Source organism: Hydra viridissima, unplaced genomic scaffold, assembly GCF_058129835.1.
Source record: "Hydra viridissima isolate aposymbiotic clone 2 unplaced genomic scaffold, HvirCarnegie_v1 scaffold_5, whole genome shotgun sequence".
NCBI lineage: Eukaryota > Metazoa > Cnidaria > Hydrozoa > Anthoathecata > Hydridae > Hydra > Hydra viridissima.
This window is the reverse complement of record NW_028324304.1, coordinates 14,346,282-14,369,842: the sequence shown is the minus strand read 5'-3', so window position 1 is coordinate 14,369,842 and position 23,561 is coordinate 14,346,282. Positions and strand designations below refer to the sequence as shown.

The 23,561-nt window shown below is 26.6% G+C and overlaps 1 protein-coding gene and 1 long non-coding RNA gene across 2 annotated transcripts; one reads left to right on the top strand and one right to left on the bottom strand.

Moving 5' to 3' along the window:
* Nucleotides 1–1,091: 1,091 nt before the first annotated feature.
* LOC145189217 (folliculin-interacting protein 1-like) lies at nucleotides 1,092–18,518 on the bottom strand. The gene is made up of 23 exons (XM_090088380.1): nucleotides 18,076–18,518; nucleotides 17,449–17,490; nucleotides 15,541–15,658; nucleotides 14,360–14,440; nucleotides 14,110–14,210; nucleotides 13,851–13,919; nucleotides 13,485–13,564; nucleotides 12,643–12,878; nucleotides 12,431–12,510; nucleotides 11,183–11,303; nucleotides 8,158–8,214; nucleotides 7,924–8,039; nucleotides 7,655–7,772; nucleotides 7,500–7,552; nucleotides 6,193–7,347; nucleotides 6,041–6,067; nucleotides 5,778–5,828; nucleotides 5,174–5,267; nucleotides 5,020–5,081; nucleotides 4,823–4,879; nucleotides 4,078–4,177; nucleotides 3,787–3,902; nucleotides 1,092–1,411 (listed from the first exon to the last, which is right to left on the bottom strand). The coding sequence occupies exons 1-23, from the start codon at nucleotides 18,141–18,143 to the stop codon at nucleotides 1,348–1,350; spliced, it is 3,066 nt and encodes a 1,021-aa protein (XP_089944506.1). The 5' UTR covers nucleotides 18,144–18,518; the 3' UTR covers nucleotides 1,092–1,347.
* Nucleotides 18,519–19,758: 1,240 nt separating this feature from the next.
* On the top strand, nucleotides 19,759–22,261 carry LOC149888845 (uncharacterized). The gene is made up of 2 exons (XR_016452569.1): nucleotides 19,759–20,335; nucleotides 21,193–22,261. It is a non-coding gene; the product is annotated as an uncharacterized LOC149888845 (long non-coding RNA).
* Nucleotides 22,262–23,561: the final 1,300 nt, after the last annotated feature.

Genomic DNA, 23,561 nt, shown 5'->3' with positions numbered 1-23,561 from the left:
ACATAAACAACTTTTCACTTTATAAACTTTTAGCGATTTATTTTAACAGTATTTAACTAATTTACCACCACTTAACAACCTCCTGTTCTTCAGTTCAACCTCTTACTTTTTCACCCTAAAAAGTTTAGATGACGTTTCATTCGGTTTCATTTTGAACCTGAAAAAGGTATTACTTAGTCTTGTTTTAAAAGTTGTGTAACAAATTATTGTTTTTATCATTTTTTTTTTTTAGTCTCGTACCAATGTATCTCGTTTCGTCTCGTTTTAAAAAGATGAAATTTAAAAAAAAATAATAATTCTCAGTTTAAACAATATTGTCTGACACCAAAGATATTGTAGTTGCAAAACTCCAGGGCACAGATGCTAATTACACTGTTGTAAAAAATGGAATCTGATGTAACGCCTCGGTAGCTTGTTCCGAATAAATTTTAATGAGATGTCCTTTTATAATTTCATTCACTAATGTTATCAAATTTAACAATAGCAATGCCGATTCCCTAGTGACAAGTTTTATGGTCACAACATTAAGGTCATGTTTCCATTTCTTACAATCGCGTGTAATGAATCTAAAACAACCAAAGTCTAAAATACAAACAGCTGTTAACTTGTTGAGGTGATTTTTTAAACGATTTCCATGTCACAAAGTAAGTATAACTTGAAAAGAACATACTACAAATTTTTTTTTTAGTGTAGTGGTAAAAGTTGTAACTGGCAAGGCCACCGAGTATGTTTCCACACTTTAACAGCCAATTCTGCTTAATTTTTCTCTAGCCATTAGCCGGTTTTAAAGAAAATATATTAGACGCCAAAATTTTGCATTTCTTCTATTTCAACTTTCTTTTAACACAAAAAGAAGATTAAAATGAGGAAATTATGATGTATTTATTTTATGTTTATGATGTAATAATGATGTAAGATAAACCACTTTTAGGCGAATTACGGAGATGTTAAGCGAATGTGGGAACAAAGTAAATATCTTTAACATCATCAAAATAATGGAAGAAAATAGGTTACTTTTTATTCGCATATTTTTTGTTTCATAATGGCGCGAATGTCTGGGTACTGCACAATCGACAAAGTAAAACAACATATTCAATAAATAAGATTACTTATTTCTCAGATGCCGTAAACTCTACAAAAATAAATAGTATTCAAATATTTATGCTATACCGATAAACTGTCTGCAAACAATAAAAATCAGATCGTGAGCAAATGAAAAGAGAATTTTGTAAGATATAAAGTAGAAAAATGTTGAAAATAAATAGTATACAATAATGTACAATTGTTCAAATTTGCGTGCAAATTATAATATAAACATGAAAAGTACAATACAAACTAAGAAAAACTTTAGTCATCGAAGGCGTACGTGGAACCAACTGCAGTTAAAAGGTCAACATCGTTAGAGTGGTATCTAAAGGTTCAAAACAAATGAAGGTGCTCATAGAAACACAGATTTTAAAGAACAAATAAAAGAATAAAGAAGTATTATAATGAATTAAAGGCAACCATTATCACTGACTTTCAATAAACTATCAAGAACTCCATTATTTACGGTTTAAAGTGATAAATTTAACTTGAATAATTCGAGACTTTTTGTAAAACACCCTGTATTTTGTAATTTGAAATTCAAGAATTAACTTTTAGTTGAAGTATGCCTTCATGGATATAAATTTTAGGTATAAAGGTTTATAACGACCTAATTCTAATAGTTAAACTTAATAAATGTAACTAATTAGTTGGCTACTTCTTATGTGCCAGATTAATAAATTGTACAACAAAATAGCTACAAATTTCATGTGTAAGTGTCATTTAGCAAAGGAAATCATTTTTAAACCTGACTAGTCTAACAAAAAAAGTTTTCAATGAAAACTTATTTTTTTAAAATAAGTTCTCATTGAAAAAAAAAATTTTTTTTTTTCTTTTTTCTTTTGATAAATTAAGCAATTATTTTATCAAAAAAAAAAAAAAAACAAAGATTTTACAAAAAGAGTAAAATCCTTTCATGGTCAGGTCTAGGAAGCAAAGGAGAACTGTTCCGTAGAATAAAACCAGGAGATGAAAAGTTTTTAGGTGTGATAAAATCAGAAGCTGGAAAGGTAAAAATTTGTTGAGCATTTTAAAAATTTGAAAAATCAGGAAACTAACAGTTTCTTTGATGGAAAAAAAAAAAAGAATTTCACTGGGGGGAAATTAAGAACATTGTCTATTGTAATATGCCACAGCACAGTTTAAAATATGGATACCTAATATTAAAATTATTTCCTTTTGAGGGATGGTACTACATGCTAATAGGAGTTCATAGCAAGCAATCTTGAAATGAACAGTATTTTTAAAGTCTTTTGACTTTCTGATGTTTCCTCCCCAAAGAAATGAACTCAGTGTGTTGTTTCTTAATGCCCCCAAATGTTCTTGTGTTTCAACAGTTGAAGAGATTTGTGGAGTCAACATCACACCAGCAATATAGAGTTTGCTGTGTGACTGAATGCCTTGAGCATGTGCTACAAAAAATTGTCATTTGACACTAAGCTGTTTTTGATCTCATTGATGACATAAGTTTGGCAGCCTTTTGAACAGTATTGTAAGTTGGAGATTCTAAACATATTGAATCACAAATTTATGTTTGCAATTGAAAATAAAAAATATTTTTTTGCTTTTAGGTATGTAAAAAAAAAAGTTTTATAGTTTTACAAAGTATTTTAGAGTTATTTTTTTTGTTTTTTTCTGTAAAACTGTAGAGAAAATACAATTCATAAAGAAACTGTTTTGTTTTTTAAAAAAACTCATAAAACAAATATTGTGAATATGTTGTGTAATATTTTGTGTAATATTTTTTGTAATATTTTTTGTAAAATTTTTCAGAAATTAAGTTTTGACCTGTAAAAATCTAAGAGTAAAGCATTTATCACAGGCAAAAATAGTGAAAAATAGTTAAAACTTCAAACTAAAAATCTGATTGACATGGAGGATTACAAAATTATTGCTATGAACTCATATTGGCATGTAATGTCACCTCTCAAAAGGATTTTTTTAGGTTGTTTCATAATATTAAGTACCTGTATCTTGAAACTGTGCAAACATTCTCCATTTTTACTATTCTATAAAAACATAATAAAAAATCTGACTTCACAATACTAAAAATTTTGTTATTTTTCCTATCTTGCAAAAACAAAAAATTTAATTTATGGAAGGAGAGTAAGGTATCAACGGCTTCTCATGAAAATTTCAACATAACTATACGTATTTGGTTGCAGTGGAATGATATTTTCAAACTGCGACAGGTTATCAGCAACATGTTGTTGTGGAATGATAAGTGTTTCATATCAAATCTTTAAAATTTGCATCAATGCAAGGGAAATATTACAGACTGTAAAAAAAGTACATTCCAAACATAATTTTTCATATTAGGGAGGGTTATTAGCAAAAAAAAATATCTAATAGCGTGAGAATTTATCAATTTTTTATTATTTTCAAGGAGTTTAAAATTATTTAAGTTAAAGTGGAACAGCTCCACCAAACAGTCTAATTGAACATATAAAAAAAAATTTGAGTTAATGTTGGACAAACTCTGGAAAAGGACATTGATCATGGTACAAGCAGATGTCCAGGAAAATAATTTTAGAAAATTTTACAAACAGGGTGCTTCACAAAAAAGCCATTCTCAAATATGAAAGTGGGTAAAAAAATCAAATACTTTTCGATTTTAAGCTTCTAAAAAATAACTACAAAGAACATAGAGAAACTCAAAACCTTTTTGTAAAGAGGTTTTTTTCTGTTACTATATCTTACCCAGATGACTGAACATAGGCTGATAAAACATTTTCTGGATTTGAACGAGCAAACTCCACAAGGACCTTTCCACGATTATAAATGTCCTTTAACTGTTCCTCAATATGAAGTAGACACTGAAGAGAAAAAATTAAGTATATTAAAAAAAAAAAAAAACGGAAAAAATTTAGATCAAATAATAGTACTTGTCATTTTCAAATTTATTAGAGAATAAAAAAATGAGGATGAAAATAAAAAAAACTTAGAAAAATAAACAAAAACATCAAAAACATTTTATATGTGAAAACATACAGAGCTTGGTGAAAATTTTAATTCCCATAACCCTTTCGTAGATTCAACCATGGAGGAAACCAAATCAGAAGCATATACAGCTTTTGTGTTTAGACTCTCACTAGAAGAAGTGGAATATGAATGATACCATAAGTATTCAATAGGGAGGACAGAGGTAAGATAGGATACTATTTATATCATTTATTAATAAAAAAAAAACAAAGTAAATTAACTTTTTTTAACTTGTTAAATTCTGAAGAATTTCATTGAAATACATTTAACTGTTGGCAAAGATAATGTATAATTACTATTTTAATCAACACTAAAGGTCAATAACTGGTTGAGAATTCTATGGGATTTTTTGAGAAGTCAAAATAAATCTGAAAATTTCTGAAATTTAAATTGCAGCACACTGAAAAATATATTTTGATGTTCATATATCAGAACAATCTATTTAGAATGTTCTGAAGGTTGTGGCTATCATGGCCAAATCACTAAGAAAAAACCCTTGCTCTATAAGTTTAATAAAATTATTTGAATTTAGGAAAATGTTATGCAAAAAAGCCATTTTGAAATGTTGCAAATATTGCAATAAAAATTGCAAAATGTAATGTCATAGTAATAGTAATAAGAATAATAATAAACAAAACAAACTATAATAATAATAAACAAAAATAATAAAAGTAATGATAAATCAACTTTTCATGCATAAGTAAGAGCTACTCTTTTGATATAGATGTGTACACTTTCTTTTATCAAGAAATACCTTATGCTTAGATTGCAAGAATTGGTCCTTCTTGTCAAATTCCAAACTTCACAAGTCCTGTAATAAAATAAACAGTATGACTAAAACTGTGATAGTGTTTGTGACAACAAGAAGTTTAACAGTAAAACTTATAGAGAAAATATATTTATTTTTATGTGTAAAGTATGTTAAAATTATTTAATGCAATTTTTAAGTACCACTTGTCTACATTTGCTACAATACATATTGCATCAGAAGCCTCTTCATCAAGTACTGAATACTAAAAAAAAAAACAACAACATATATTAAACAAATGATAACAAATATATAGTTATAAACTTACAAGATGAATAAGCCTTAAAAACTATTTACTTGAATGGAATTTTTTAAATCCATGGCCAACTTTTCCTTGTCTATCTTACTAACACCTTGTAGCACAAAGTTTGAAGAATAGCTCTCAGAATAACTGTAAAAAAATATTTATATATATTTTGACGAAATTCATTCTCTTGACCAAAGCATTTAAGTTAAACATGTAACTCTTTTTTTTTATGCTTAAATTTTGTTGTAGAAACTGATTATCAACACTGTTTGTTATTACTATGTGTAAACATTTCTGTTGTTTTAACATAATGGTATAAACATTCTAGCCTGGAAAAACAACATTTTTTTTTTCAGTGATTAAATGAACAGAATATTGAAACTTAGATAACTGCCTCAAAACAATAATAGGTACAGGGGAATTTGTCATTAATGATAAATCATTTTAACGAGAATGATTTTAGTCACAAAGATTGTAAATTTATTTTTAATGATACTTACAACCATATATAACACAACAATACAGTATCTATATTAGTACTTTTAACATGATAATATTTATAAAAAACTATGTGGCTTTATTTTGTCAAATTGTAGTGATTCATTTTACTTAAAAACAGGCAAGAAAAATTTAACAGCATTATCCTAATCTTACCCTGCAAACAATGACCTTCCAAAAGTCATATGACCAGAATCCAGATTGTCTCTAAAGAAAGATTGAAAAAACATCTGTTGAAAAAAGGTACTTGCATTTGGGATTGGTATTTCATTTATTCATTGAAAATTTATTTATTCGAAGGCATATTTACAATAAACAAAACCATATTTTAAAACATGTCTTACTATCATTAATAAAAAAGTAATTTTCTAACAATATATAAAAAAAAATACCAAAAAGTGATAAAAGAGAATAAAAACCTATTTCTTTCTTTTATAGGAGTAGTCCTGAAAAAGACAAAACATCTAGAATAAAAAATCTGCAGAATTTAAACAATACTAAACAATTTAACCAAAAACAAAAGAAAAACACCTTAAATGCAAAAAATATTGTACAGTATGAACAGACAAACCTTGGCATAGACAGCACTTTCAAATGCATCTTTTCTAAATCCTTATTCAAAACATTTTTTTTTTCTTCATGATAATTGATATTTTTTAGTGGAAAACCTAGTTCAAAATTTTTTAGTGTTCCTGATGAGTTACAATCATTTACATTAAAACAATTTGAGTCAGTAAGATATTGATCGATTAAAGAAAATCTCTTAGAATCGTTATCAACACTACAATAGTCTGAGTCCATATCTGCAACAGCAGTGCTGGAAGATTGAGAACTAATAGAACTGTTGCGAGAAAAGATGTGCTCTTCATTCAAGGAAGGAGTAAAATTCATTTCTTCTGTACCACTATCATGACTTTTAGTGCAGTTTCGAGTGGCTGATTTGGTTTTTGGACTAACACAAGGTATAGGGTCTGAAAATTTTCGTGGTCGATAAAGCTGCTCAAATTCCTCATGGTTATTTGGAGAACAACAGTAACAAACGAAGGATGGTTTTTTACATACAGATTGCATTGAAGTATCTATAAAACTATGAGGTAACTTCAACTTTTCCAAACGTTTTAAGCAAGTATGACACATAAGATCTACTTCAATTGAAAATTTATTTTTCTTACATTGTTCACAGAATAAATCATATATAAGTTTTTCTAATGTACCACAACCGTAACAAGATTTTCCACTTAACTTAGCAGTAGTTGAAGAACTTAAATACTCAACACTGTATTTAACGTTGTCTGGTTGTTTATGACACTTAAGAATTCCTTTACTGGCCACTGAATCCACCTTCTGCAGTAGGTTGCAATAGCACTGTGTTTCATCAAAGATCTTAGGTAAGAGTTCAGTACTTTTTTTTTCAACTGAAACAGCATCAGGCAAAATTTCCTCTTTATTGTATGATACCTTAGGGGTTGGTATGTTGTCAACCCAACTTTTAACGCTACTTGGAGTATTTGAAGAAAAGTTGAGTGTGTTTTCTCCAAAACTGGAACTCAGAGGTGATCCCTGTTTTTCATCGTCTTGCTCCATGTGCATGACAGTTTCTTTGACATCACTGCATCTGATAAAGTAAGTGAGTACTTGCAACAGCTGACATACTAAAGATTTATTTTGACCAACAATGACAGTTCGAGCAATCTTTAATGGAACACTTACAGAACCATACATATCACTGGAAAAATCAAAAAGGTTGATAAGCAAACTTAACAAACATTTAAAAAAAAAAAAAAAATTAAACAAGCTGCTAAGGTACATATGTTTAAAATTTGAAAAAAACTTAACTATTGATATTAAAAGCAGAACTATCTACATATAAAGTCTCACCATAGTTGAGCCCACAATGGGTTATATGGATGACATTTAGCTAAAACAGCAACCTATTGAAGAAAGCAATAAAAAAAGTCTAAAAAAGTGTACTACAAATGTAATGCTTTTAGCTTACTTCTATATAAAAAAGCAAAGAAAACCAAAAAAATTACAGCTTTCGAGGAATGCTTGTCCATAAAGGCACGCTTTGATGAACTACCACTAGACATGACAGTAGCAACCCAAGAAGTATGATGTGAAAGCACAGCAGTCAACAATATGGAAAGAAAGCTGCATTTAAAAAAGAAAAAAACCTTAACATTTTGACTGTCTATAAAACTAATGTAATAAAAAAAAATTGAAAAATGAGTTAGTTAAAATATTACTATTACTTTGTTAACTTTTAAAAAAAACCTTTCACTCAAAATAGATTTAAACTTACTAATTTGTTTCTTTTTGCTCACAAATGGTAGCAAGATGCATGAAAGAATTCATGAAGACGTTTATATGTTCACCACTATGAGCATCATCTGATGTTAGTTTTAGCCAAGTTGGCTCCTGCCCAGATGAAAAATGCAAGAAAACTTAAAGAATTGATTGAAAAAAGAAGCCCATTGAATCAGTTTCAATTAACCATGAAAGTTCTATGACATTTTATAAAAGTTACCACAATTACCAGAATTCTAGGTGTGTAAAAAAGCTTTAAGATGTCTTCCTTGAAAGATTCTACAGCCTAAAAGATATATAAAAAAAACTTTGAATATTCTAATTAAATTGTACAGAACCTTCCAAAAAAATTAAAATTTGTTTTTAAATTTACTTTTAAATTTGTTTTTTGTATTGTGTTAAAATAAAAAATCTTTTGTACTTTTTTAAGAGCTCAATATAATTGCTTTTTAAGATCACAATAATATTGATTGTTTTAAATTTAGGTACTATGTATTTAAGCTTAAAATCAAAGATGTACAACTTTCTATGACAGTTAAAGCTCCATGTCTAGCTGAAATCTTTGACCTAACACTCTTTATAATATTTTACATTAACTTTGAAGACTGGTAAAATTAAAATTTAACGAAAATTAAAATTTAACGAAAATTACAATTTCTCAAGGCTGGTCAGCAAGGTTTTTCTATCAACCCTAAAAGGTAAATTTGAAAGGCCTTTGAACCCTGATTTCAAATATGTATTTAGTTCTTCTCCAGCACATTTAGTTTGAGAGATGAGCATGACTATATTTTTGTGGAATTTTGGTTGCTTTATATATAATATATTAATCCTAATGTAATAATACTGCTGCTATTTTAGATTAATACAGCGCTCCTATTTACTCTAAGAGAATCATTTATATATATAATATTCCAATTCACTGTAAGAGTGTCTTTTATTTACTGAACTGTAATAATGGTCATGTAAAAATCATCCTGATATTTGCTGTTACATTCTGACTAGTTATTAACTGTGAATTTATTGTGAAGAACAAGATATTCTATCCTAAACTGCAATTATTTGTTATACTTGTAGACTAATAGCATATGACCATAGATTTTGCACACCAGTGGAAAATCTGTGGAGATAGAGTCATTGGTTATTGGGTATGCAAGAAGGGTTTACAAAACAATTTTAAAATAATACTATTATAAAATTGAAATCTGTCTTTGGGATAGCCAGATTAGTAATAAGCATTGTGACTCAAGAGTGGCCTTTAAGGACAATATACAAAAAAAGGCTTTCACTACCTGCTAATTTTCCAAAAATTAATTTGTTTATAAGTCATTTGAAACAAAACAAATCGAAAATAGTTTATACATCAATACATAAAAAGTTAAGACTCTAAAAAAAAAATTGCAATGTCATACATACCTTATATTACTTTGTTATAACTCTTTAAGACAGTACAGTACTGCAATTTAATTAAACCTTATTTATTTCATTTTTCAAAAGTAACAAGTTATGTATGAATATAAACTCGTCACACTAAAAAATTTCACTGCTTTAAATGCATAAAGAGTTTTAAACTTTAAAAAGTTTCATTTATCTTTAAAACTTTTATAATAGTTTCTCTTTTATTTGTATTTAACCGAAAAACCAAATGTTTATGATTAATGCATTTAACAAACTGCTGGCTGCCATTGAAAATTTATTTACCACATTCCCATCTCAAATTTTTCCCAAAGAACCTGGGTGCAGTAAGCATTAAACAGGGTGAAAGGTTCCAACAAGACTTTGGGTTAATGGGAAAGCATTATCAGGGTTTTTGTATAAAATGTTTAATGTCAGACTACTACTGGGTTTTTAACATGTTATTCTAGAGAATGAACAGTCAGAACTCCCCTACATGAAAATGTAAATAGGTAAAATTTATATTACATTAAACTGAACCATTACATTTATTAAGGATTAATACTGTTAACATTTAACAGTACTTGTATATTGTATATAAACTGCTAAGACTCCAATAGATTGTTAACAAACAAAGTATAAGATGATTTTTGTTCCATCTGCTCAGCTCCAACATTTCAAAAATCAGATGTGCTAAAGTAAAACAAATTAGAGATAAGCAAGAAAGTTTGATTTAAAGTAGTTGATGATGAGAAAATTGTTTTTATTTATAAACCAGTATTATTTTTTAGTAAGACACGCAGACTTTTTGATTACAGTAAAAATTATCAGTGGTCATGGAGATTTAAAGTGACATTAAGGTAATTGACAATTTTAATGTTGCACTGGGTAGAAAAAAAATACCATACATATCAGTGTATAAGTCAAGACTTTACTAGACTATATTAGTCAATTTAGTGGCCTTAGTATAATTTTGCAACACAAATCTTTAAATATGTAAACCATGATATGATTACAAGATACTCCTAGAGCTAGATATATTTCTAAGTGAAATGTTTCAATATAGAGATTTTCTGTTATCAATTTATGCTCAAAATCTATCTACATATAAACCCAATCACTTTCAATTCCTGAATTGAACTTTGTTACTCATACACAGCTACTGAGTATCATCCTCATGGCCAACGCCAAGAATATATGGCACTTGATCTGAGTAACTCATGTTAACAATAAATCAAGCTTTCATGTTATAGCATGTGAAACACACTTTCATGTTTCCACTAGAGTAGTTTACGGTATACACAATTACCTCAGAATAGCTTAATTTTAGTTTCACATTTATTAATGCATTTAATGACACAGCTGAAAGAGAGATAGAGTTTCTAAATAATTACAATTAAAATGAGGCAAAAAAACAATTTTTTTGTTGGTCAAAGAAAGAAGCATCTTGGTTTTCAAGAGTTGACTAAATCCAAAGGGATTACAGCCAACTCCAACTATGAAAGAATGGAAATAGAATACAATTTCCAATCTTTCAATTTCCAATAGTAATTATTTTGTTAGTAAGTTTATGTAATGTTAAAGAGATTTCAAAAAAATTAAACAATTTTCTAATAGTAGTCTATTATACAGTTTAATTTATTAAATGGCTACTAATGTGGTGTTCTTAATATTGTTCTCATATTAAAACAACTTGTGCAATTCTTAAACATACTTTTACTTTCTCACAAACTTTTTTCAAATATTTTATGTCTGGAAACTGGAAGTTCAAATGTTTGAAAAAAAAAATTTGGGATTACTCTAATAAAAAATATGTACGTGTATTTCCTTTTTATTATTAGTTCAATTACAAAAATACCTACTAGGACAGATGCATTCATAAAGTTCTGATGCAAGTAAAATGACTTTTCAATCTTTACACGTAGTATCTGTAAGTGCCATTCAATAAGAGCATAGTGGGAGAAAAAGAATGTTTGGAAGGCCCTAAAAGACAAAACAGAATAATTATAATAATTAAATCTGAAGACTGTTTTGTTTTTCATAAAGCTAAAATATTAATAAATTAAACTTTGATTCAAATGTGTAAAAGACAGGCAATTGAATATACACTACCATCAGAAAGTTTGGACTTTGGTAATTTTAGGTGAAATATAATTAATTTTAGCTTTAACATTTAATTTCAGACATGAAACATAAACACAAATAAAACACAAAAAGCAAGGTGAAAAATAAAATACTATGTTAAATAAACTTGTATATTACATTAAGTAAACTTAATGCATTATAGTCAGTTTATATCAATGTATTCTTGAAGTGCTTTGATTACTGTCTTATATGATTTTGATAACTATATATTACCTTTTAATAATTGCGGTATCTATTAACATTTGTTTTAATATTTATCTATTAGCATTGTGGTATCTATTAACATTTTAATAATAGCGAAAATTTTTTAAAATTTTGGTAACACAGACCCTTACTTAAAATTAAATGAGGTGTAAGTTAGGAGTGAGCTTCAAAAATATTTTTTTTAAACAAAATTCACTCCTTCAAAAGTTTCATTCAGTTATATTGAGAAGATTATTATTTTGGGTAAACTTATGTGAAAATGTTTTTCAAAATACCTTTATATTACATAATTTATGTTTATTATCTAACAAATTTAATTTTTTTAACTTAAATAATTTTTTTAATTTTTGCAGGATTTTATGGAAAAGTGAACAACACGCCCTGGGAAAAGCTAAAATTTTTTTTTAGTGATTTTGCATTTAGAATACTCTTATTCACATTAGGCAAACTGTGGTACTTTTTTCAGTGTTTATTTGTTTATCTTTTGAGATACAAAGTTTTATCAATTACTTTTTTAGCCAAAGTATTCATAATGAATCCTTTAAAAAAAATTGCATTTGCTTTCAACATTTCTGATGGTAATATAATAAGAATTTATCTAATTTGTTAGTTAATTACATTCAGTTAATATTTACAATGATGCAGTCAAAAAATGAGAACAGCGTATTTTATCTATTTTTTAATTGTTTATGTAAAAACAAAGTCAAAAATAAAATACATTAAGTCTAGTTTTGAATCGTGACTAAAAAGGAAACAAATACCTATTTTCTTCTGCAGAACCCCATTGTTTAAATATAATACCAATGCCAATCTTTGGTTGCTGTTTATGAGTCCCACGCAACTATATTTTAAAAAAATTTAAAGAGAAATTTTTCATAAAACTAACAAGAAGATTAATAATGTACAAATGTATTTAAAAAATTAATTTTTAATAACAACATGGTTGTGAGAAAAAGCAAGTGGAAAAACACACCTCATCAGAACATTCTGATTTGGATCTCCATAGACTTGGTGAATCAAGGTTAGTTTTCTGGAATCGGTTAAAGCGTGTTTGTAAACAACCATTAGGAGATTTGTTTGAGACAAAAGAAGAATAACTTTTAGACTGCTCATTGTAAGAATACACGTTAACACCAGATTTTAATAAAAAGGATGGCTGCATAGGTGTTGGGATGGGATGGCTAACAGGAGTTGGATTTGAATAAGATCCTAAAAAAAAGATAAATCTTTAAAGATTAAACATTGCAAAAATTTTCTTATATTATAAAGCAAACTTTAAAAAACAAAGTACATTATTTCATTACACTTCTCAACTTTCTTTTTAACAGAGTTATTGATTTATGCACTGATGTTACCTATATAGAAAATTTTTTTTCTCATGCCATATTTTTCCTATAAGTATTACAAAATTAAAGTTTTAAGTTTGTACCATTACCCATGCAATTTAAGATAATTGTTAATTGATTTTTTTCATACATAGTTTTTATTAATACAGCGTTTTTCCCTTTTTGTTAAATTATTTTATGGAATAATAGAATGTCACAGGCGTTAAGAAAATTTAATGGAAATTTTTAACCCTAAACTTTGTTAGGAGTTTTTTTTTTTGAATATGACATTTTAATAAAAACAACTTAAAGAAATTTTAATCAATTTGCCCCACCTAAAATAATCACCCTAAAAGTTTTCAGCACCCTAAAGTTTTCACTTAGACAAGCATATACAGCATACAGGAACTACACGAAAATCATTCATAGCATGTAATTGCATTTTCAAATTAATTTTACAACTTTATTAAAGATATAAACATTTGCTTACTTATATTTTCTGAACTTGAAGTATCTGCAGAAACAGATTGGCACATACGAAAGGAACCTGAAGATTGAAGGTCAGTGTCACTAGAAAAATAAACAGTACAAAATGCAACATTAAAAACTTTTGTGAGTGTGGAAATGAACATAAGTGTTATTATAACATCATTATATTCAAATATTCACCAATAAAAATTATGCAATGACCATTTTATATATTTTAAAACAATTGTTCATGAAAAACAAATTTTAAAATTTCTTTAACTTATCCTGATATTGATAAAGAGTAGCTATAATAATATTGAAATTGTTATATTCAATAGTTGAAATTTTAATGAAAAAAATGAAAAATAATCATCACACAAATTCTTACCATAATATAACTCCTGAGCTTCTCGAACGCAAAGCAAATACTTTTGTCATCAAAAGCTGTGGAGGAGACCTGTAATTTTAAAAAATCTAAAAAGACCTGTAATTTTAAAAAATCTAAAATTTTTTAAAAAACTAAAAAGTTTTTTGATAGGAAAAAGCTGAGAATATAATTTTTCAAATAAAGATTTAATTTTACAAATATAGTGTTGTCAGACTTTGCAGTGAAATTAATTATATGAAGCAAATAAACAATGATTTACCTGATCATGTGAACCTTAACTACTGCTCCCTTATAGATCATTGCTACTGATCCAAAAATCATTTCTCCAAGCATTTTGGTGTCCGAACTTGGCTTTCTGCACTAAAGATAAAAGTTTCTATTTTTAATCAAAAAATAAAGTATGCTTGAAAAATATACATTATTAAGTTGACAATTAATTTGCAATAAAAATTAGTGTTAAAACTTTGAATAGAATACATTTTATTTTAAATTTCATATAAATTCAATACTTTGTATTTTTTTTTCCATTCTGCACTCTCCTCAAATGCTAGATGTCCATTGAATTTTTGATTTATTAAATCAGAGTGGCTCTAAAAAGGAAATAGTAACAATTTAAGGCAAATAAAGTTTAAACTATCAAAAACCTAGAATAATTATAAGGCAGTTTTTTATTATTGAGTCATTTTATGTGATTTTGAGATAGCATGATATTCTTTGTACAAATATTTAATCTTGCATTTTAAAATCTTCCAAAGAACTAAACTAATTCAGTGCAATAGATTTAAAGATTTTTCTTTATATCACAAAAAATATTTTAAAAATCAAAAATTAAAAATTTTTGTGTGTTTTGTTATTTAGCAAGAGGAGTGGCTTTTTTAACTTTTTTTTTTTAAACATTTACTATCTCATTGATGCCTTCTTAAAACCTTTTTACAAATCTTACTACAAATTATCAATTGAGTTTTTTAATTTCCACTTATTTCATATTTCTATACAACGGAAATAAGTAATGTAAAAAAAAAACTTTAAGAGATTTTCATCAAATAAAACTGTCTAATCCTTTATGATGTGTTAAGGATACAAATCTTCTTTTAAGCACTTGTTAAAATAGATCTGCAAGGCTCAAATGCATAAAAAGACTCTGGCAGATTGCCAACATTGCAGATTAATTTTATAACTCATTTACTAAAAATCCACAACTTTTTTTCAAGCACAGCAAGTTTTGATTATTGCTTAATGAACTAAGATACTTTGTCTACCAACCCTTTATCTAATTATGTTATTGATATTTTACACAATAAAGAAACTAGTATTACTAACTGATAACTTTGAAATGCAAACAAAAGTAGTTTAAAACTATATATTGTAAAACTTTTAGTTTAAAAATGGTTTGAAATATTTAAAATTGAAAATAAAAAGCATTAACACAAAAATTTTGCAGATATTATTATATTACTGACATGTTTATATACATAACACTTATTTTTTACAACATTCTGTATAACTACGAGATATAGTTCAAATCAATATTACATCACATGACTTTTAGTCAGCTGAACAATTTTTACAGCTGAAAGAATAATAAATGATATTTTTATCTGACTTCAAAAATTTAAGAACAATTCATTAAAATAAACACAAGAATCTGAAATACTTTTTTTTTTTTGAAGAAAAAATGAAAGCTACTCACATTCTCATCTTCTTTCTCAAGAGCATCAGAATCAAACAGTAGAGTTCTATCTCCTCTAGGCTCAGAGTCTTTATAAATAAGAATGCGAATCTTTTCTTTATCCAATATTGGGAGTTTACTATAGGAAAAAAAAAAATTTTTTTTACTATCCAATCAAAAAACTTGTCTAAAGAAAAATATCTAGCAGTTATATTTTGTACAGCAGTAAAGCAACTTAAGAAAACTATAACTGTGTTTGTTCAATTCAACTGCAACTTTTCTAAATGTTCAAAAGTGTTAACTTTTAACTTGGATCTTAATGATTTACTTAAAGATTACTGTATTATACTAAAGAGCTATTAAAAAGTATTATGCTAAAAAAGGAAGGATACAATTTTTGAAAAACAATATACTACTTTATTACAACAAACTAATTAGAATTCAATATTTAAAAACTAATATAAGTTTTATTTTAAAAAATATGAACTATATTTTGATACTTCAACATCTTCACTTATAAGTTTAATAAATTTAAAAAAAACACCTTGAAATAAACCTTAAGATTAAAGGGGGAGGGGGGGATGGTGGTGTGGGTGTGGGGCAATATTATTATAGCATTTGTTTATTTAGTAAAAAATCTATTACTTTCAAGTGTCAACAAAACACTGTTATAAAAACATATTTAGTTTATTTAAGATCAACTGTAAAAACAAAATGCCTAAAACCAACTTATTGCATATTTTAAACAATTTACTTGGATAATTTTAAGAATAATAAGTTTATCATATATATATATATATATATATATATATATATATATATATATATATATATATATATATATATATATATATATATATATATATATATATATGTATATATATATATATATATATTTATTTAATATATATCAAAAATTTATTTTTCATTTTCAGAAACATTTAAACAATATGATACTGACTTCATACAAGAATTAAAATTATTTTTTACAAATTTGAGTTAAAGTTTTTAAGACTTCATAATACATGTTTACAGCAGGTTGTCAAGTTGTCATTATTTTCATTTTTTTTTTGTTTTTTTTTTTAAGCTTACTAAAAGAAATTACAAGAAAAGAAAAAAAGCTCTTTTTTCTTCAATTATATCTCTAAAAGAAATTTAAGCCAAAAATGACACCACAAGGAAACTAATCAGTCATATGACAAGTCACATGCAGCAACGCTTGTTTATTTTGGAGAGAAAAAGTTAATATTTTTGTTATAATATCACTAAATGATAACAAAAACTAACAGTTGAAATCATGTCTGAAATAAAGATTATATAAGTAAACTCAGTATGATACACAATTAACAATTCATTTTATTGAAACAATATACTTTTAAAACAAGTTTAAAACAGAAGTTAAAAAAATTTAACATTTTTTTTGCATAGATTAAAACCCTCTAATTTACTTCAATACATCAAAATATGTATTGTATGTATGTATGTATGTATGTATGTATGTATGTATGTATGTATGTATGTATGTATGTATGTATGTATGTATGTATGTATGTATGTATGTATGTATGTATGTATGTATGTATGTATGTATGTATCTATGTACATACGTACGTACGTCCATACGTACGTATGTATGTATGTATGTATGTATGTATGTATGTATGTATGTATGTATGTATGTATGTATGTATGTATATATGTATGTATGTATATATGTATGTATGTATTGTGTTGATATATAGAAACACACACACAAGTACACAGACACACACAGACATATACATGTGTAAATGTCACACACATATACATGTATATACACTTATATAGATATTTATAAATATATGAATAAGTGTTATACAAAAAAGTATATTTAATATAAATTTATTTAAAAAAAACATATAGATACTAGTATAAGAATATTTTGAATACTTGGGTGGAGCTTGAAACTCTTTCTGTACTTTAACTGATTTCCTAAAATTAAATAAGTATAAAAGTATATATATATATATATATATATATATATATATATATATATATATATATATATATATATATATATATATATATATATATATATATATATATATATACATATTTATATAATTTTTAAATGTATGCATTGAAAGTACAATAAAAAATATGAGGTCATGTAAGCATAATAAGCAAAGTAAACTGAAAATTTTGGAACTACTTTTTTGTGTTAAATTTTATTAGATATATTGGTTGATTAGCTTACAAATTAGATCAGCTAAAGTATTTTTTTATCTAAGTAGTTTTTTTTACCTGAAGTACCTAAGTAGTTTTTTTTACCTAAAGTAGTTTTTTTATTAAGCATGTAATTAAAGATTGTTAGATATCTACATATTTTAAACTGCAAAAAATGCTTTAGTTAGTTTAGTAGCAAATTTCTATTCATATGAAGAAAATATCAGGAGTATTGTTATTATCATTATTTTATTTATTGGTAAGATACAGATTAACGGCAGTGCCAATCATTTCTACTGCTTTGGTATTATTTTATAATTTAACCTTACTTTCTAGTTCTATTTGACTAACCTTTCATCTTCGCATTGTGTAACAACTTTTTCTTTTTTATGATTTAAGTTAAAAACTCTTGAAAACATATTTCTTAGGCGACTTATATTATGTACCGCTCCATATAGTAAATCACTGGTACTCCATTAAAAGATAAATAATACAGGCAAGTTAGTTACAACTTTTTTACTACGACGATTTGACTGATCGCCTAATCCAAGTTATCTGGTATACTATTATTAGAGCAAACGTTCAATTCATAAACACAAATAAAAGTTCTGCATGTGTGTGTTTGTTTCCAGGCTTCAATTTTCACAAAAGATTTAAAGCATGAGAAAGGGTTGTGTGTATGGCTAGCATAACTGTTGAAAAAAATTGTAAAACTTGATAATACGATAGTTTTAATTTTCAATCTTGAAAACCTTTTTTTTTTTTATGTACGTATATATATCTTTTTTTGTTACGGGAGATCAATTACAAAATTGCGCATCGTAGAAACATCACATGACAACAGTAAGAGTCAATTAATACTTGTGATAACGATAAAAATAAAACAACCGAAACTGATGACGATTATAGTTTTCATGATAAGTACAAAGTACAAAAATTCCAATTTAGCATATTGTTAGAATAAAATTTTCAACTAAATTTATTCTAATTGCATAAATATAAAGCACATTTGCTTAAAATTTACATACACATAATAATAATATGTATAACGTCTGTTTTATAATTCCAACCCTGTGTATTTGTAATTTTTTAATCCTAAGAAAGTATATATATATATATATATATATATATATATATATATATATATATATATATATATATATATATATATATATATATACGACTAATATATTACGACTAATCTATCTATATCTATCATATATACATATATGTTAGATATAGATAGATTAGTCGTAAAATATCGTTAAGAAATATTCTTTATATTTACTTCTCTCAGAGTGTTGTTACTGCACCAGTAAGTGGATTTTGTAGGTAAATTTCTCTCGAGTTTTGAGGCATCATCAGACTCGTAGGGCATATTATTTACTGAATCTGTTTTTTTCAATGTTTTGGTCTAAAATATGCTGTGTATTGTATTATGTTTTAATATTGTAAAATACACGCAATAAGACAAAAGTCAAAAGGGAAAAAAGTTGACAATAGATATTAAAGTCAATTATTGTACTGTTGGCTTTCATTTCATCTTCGCTTTTCCGAGAATTTAAACGATCAATAATTTTTGTTAAGCTGTGACGTTTGTTCAAATATTTAAGGAATATTCACGTGTGTCAATCTAAACGTTTTAAAATAATAGGCATTTGTAAAAACGTTTACAGTTTTGCTCTCTACTCTTCCTCGCATGTGATTTTTAAAATCAAATTTTGAAGAAAAAAAAAAAGGAATTCGGGACTTTTTTATTTTCGCTGTTGCATAAAGTGCAACAACTGTTTAAACTGATTTATCTCAACATGCAGTTGTAAAGTTACTTAAAAATCACTTTACTTTAAATAAGAAAAAATTGTAAAAAAAAATAAACCTGTATATATATAAATTTCTCCCACGTTAAAATTCCACGTTTACCTCATGCATACTTAGAAAAACATTAATTCCATAGTTCCAATTCCAAACATAACAACGCAAATGTTTATTTTTAATTATTAATTTTTGAAGTTATCGGAATTTGAGGTCAACGTTTAATTATAGGGCATGGCTGGTTTATTTCAATTTAAAAATAGAAATTGAAATTTTTTACAAGTTTAATGCAGAACATATTCAAGGTGTTCGTTCTGTAACACTTCTATAATCTTCAGTGTTCGAATACACAACCAGTGATTTGTGGTATAATGAGAAAGTTCAACAGTTGTACAAAATTCCAGTTCCACCACTAACACGGCAAAAATTAAGTGTTATCACGTCATTTGAGATTGGCGAAAGTTACATAAGTCGGAACGGTCTATAAGATGGAACGCCTCGTTTTTAGAGACGACATCTAATACTTTTAATAAGAGCTATTTTTATTTTGTTTAATTCACCTTAATTTATCAATTAACTATCAAAACTTCACGAAGAAGCGTTTTCACAGTATATTGATATCTTTGGAAATATATTTCTTTGTAAATTTGTGTTTGGTAATACTTTCAAACCATATGAGGTTAACTTTTTGTTTCGCTGGTTTCAAGTGGTGTCTCATGCAATAAATTGTTTTTGGATAATAACGAAAGATAATCTTTCATATCTTTCTCATCCTTATTATCATCACATGAAACGATAGGTAAAGTCAGTAAAAATGTTTTTCGCCATTGGTTAATTTTTTTTTTATTTTATTTTTGTTTCACTGGTTTCAAGTGGTGTCTCATGCAATAAATTGTTTTTGGATCATAACGAAAGATAATCTTTCATACCTTTCTCATCCTTACTTCATCACATGAAACGATATATAAAGTCGGTGAAAACGTTTTTCGCCAATGGTTAATTTGTTTGTTTGTTTGTTTTTGCTTGTTGTTGTTGTTTGTTTTTGTTTTTTTTTCATGCTTTTCTTAACAAAACCAACAGAGTTATAAAAATTATTGGTTAAAAAAATTTTTTGATCCAGACGATCCTACAGTTGTGCAATTGGATTAAAATCTGCAGATTGAGTCAGTCATTTGAGAACACATATGATATTTTCTGTTAGCTTTGCTTTTAAGAAATGTTATCAGAAAATATCAAATATGTTCTATATATGTAATATAAATGTTGTGCAGTGTGTTAAAGATTATTGTCGTGCATGAACATAAAATTCTATTTCATTTTCAAGTATTGAGACTTGAGAATAGATCTTTTTCAAGAATATTTTTGTAGACCTAATCCATTTTGATTCTTTTTCAATGATGGAGTTCAGGTTATTTATTTCATTTTTTATCCAAATGATTCCAGAGGTGTGTAATTGAATAAAGATCTGAATATTGATCCTAGCAATCGAAAACGTCATTAATGTTTCTGAGTACTTTTGCTTAGCACTTCGTGCAGCGTGCTTAGAGTCAACGACTCTACCAGGACTAGATGTTAAACTTTATAGTAGTTAGTGCATGGAGAACATATTTATGTTAGGAGTTTTATGTTTTTTGTAGTGTTAGAAATTTCTTTTAGGTTTCTTGAACAACAAAAGTGCGTGACCAAAACTTTATCGGTAACATGGAGGGGAATTAGTGTTGGTCTGAAGCTGTATAGCTGCTTCTTGCGTATGAAACCTAGTCTTGAAAAAACGGACTGGCTCCAGACTTATAAATTAAAATAAAATGACATAAAAATGTTTCATCTTTTATTTGTTTTTTAATATTGTTTATCTTAATTTCAACATCAATTGTTAAAGATTTGTATGGTTCTATTTGTTGGGTTCTATTTCTTTAAAAATTTCTTCGTAACCAGAGAAAAACGGACCAATATCTCAACAAAAGCATCTTAGTACAATCTAAGTTCGCTTTCCTCTATGTCAATATCCTCAAGAAAAAAAGGAAAAGCATAAATCTTGTCAATGGTAAATATGACATGGTTAAAACAATCAGGTAATTTCAAATATAAGCAGGTTTGATAACTTGTATGTTTTTTCTTTTCATATATATTTTATAACAAGGAAATGTCTTTGCGTTTCATAACGACTGGGTGAAGCAAAAACGAGTGTATCAGTGTATCTTAGATTGATCGTATAAGTTTATTTACATATATTTATAAATGCATATAATTGCTTTAACATATATTTCTGTCTGATCACATTCATCGCATTTTGTCTGATCACAAGATCAGCGGAAACATTTGAAAAATTCATAAATAGATTTCGGACAATATATATAGCTAATAGACATTAAAAAACTATTAGCTATAAAACTTCCTGATTTTAATGAATCTAGTTGGGGTAAAAACTGTAAACAAGGAACAAAATATGACTAGCAATATCGCAAATACAGTTTCATTTTGATACTTGAACACCATTCAATATTTTCGTCAGCTCATAATCTTCGCATTACAATATTTTGGGTCTTTGAATGTTTATATGATTTCTTTGTAATTTTATATGATTGTATTGGTTTTTTACATGACTTAGAAATAATGGTTTGGTAAAAGCGTTTCAGAGACAAGGTAATCGGTTGCCAGCGACGATGACAAACTTCCTTTTTTATAGATATTGACCGAATTGAAAAGAATTCACTAATTGTTTTAACCTTTTTGTTTTCCATCTTTTATAAAGTTGTCTTGCGTTGCTAAGTTTTAATTTTGCCATCATAAACTTTAAAAACATTTTTACTAAAAACGTTTTTACTAAATGATAACTAAATATATCAAAGAGAGTTAAAATTGCTCTTTGAGATTTTTGCTGAAATAATCTCTTGAAGAAAAAAAACCATTTGTTAAAAAAAAACCCTTATTTCCAAACCTAACTTCAAATCAAATCTCAATTTTGTCGCGATGGACAATTTTTTGCAGCGGGTTTATTTACTGATACTAATCAGTGAGTAAAACTAGATTATTTTTATTTCATTAATGAGCAACTCCGTTAAAAAAAATGGGCGAAGTAAGAATTCTTTTTTAAAAAACGATGTTTCTGCAGCTAAGCTGTTACAGCTAAATAGATTTGGAAAGACATACCAAAAGTTAAGAGTTCCTAATATGGACTTTTTAAAAAGCTCCACAATTATAAGGTTTGTATATGCATGTCATAACAGAACCTACATAAAAAAAAAAAAAAAATACTATAAAATTATGTTCTTTAAAAAAAAAAAAACAATTTTAGAAAACTTTAATTTTTTTGTTTATCTTTTTTGGCGTGCACAATAGGAATCATACTTTAAGTAAAATTATTTTATAGCTTGAAGTAATTAAAAGTGTTCGTAATAAAATCGAATCTTTAACTGCATTTTTTATAAACTAATTCCAATAAATGAATTTGTCTGAGATAATTGCCTCTTATGACAACATTAAAAAAGTTTTTAATTTGCATATAGAAATACAAATTAAGCATCGGCGTTTTTTAAATTGTATTAATAAGAAATTATAACGAATTAAGTACAAACTTCTATATCATTCATTTGAAATAAATCAATTTTAAAAGAATTTTACATACAAATTTATTAGGTATTAGGGTTTTTTTTAACAAATTTCAGAAAACTTAATTTATCTTAAAAGACTTGTGGAAGTTTGCACTATTCGTTTATTATTTGTTATTAAAGGAAAAAACCGAACGTCGATGCTTCATTTAAATACAAACAACGTGTAGAGAAGTTTAAAAAAAAATCTGCTTTAATGTTTCGCGTTAAATGCAAGATAATCGATATTTAAGAGATTTTTAAGATTTATAAAAGATTAAAAAGAAAAAAAAAATGTGAAAAAGAAAAGAAAAGGAAAAAATTTAAACATGCTTTTCAAAACATAAGAATGGAAAAAAAACAATAAAAAGAAATTAATCTTCCGATTAAAATAACGAAGATCTCATCACAATGCACAATTAAAACGTTTCAGTGATT

What these genes read in the sequence shown, in the direction of transcription:
- LOC145189217 (XM_090088380.1), bottom strand. Translation starts at nt 18,143, where the DNA reads ATGTTTTCAAGAGTTTTTAACTTAAATCATAAAAAAGAAAAAGTTGTT. An exon ending in AATCAGAATGTTCTGATGAG is followed by an intron (nt 12,511 to 12,642) that starts GTGTGTTTTTCC and finishes TTTAAAATATAG; the next exon opens with TTGCGTGGGACTCATAAACA. An exon ending in TTATGAATGCATCTGTCCTA is followed by an intron (nt 8,215 to 11,182) that starts GTAGGTATTTTT and finishes TATATCTTTTAG; the next exon opens with GCTGTAGAATCTTTCAAGGA.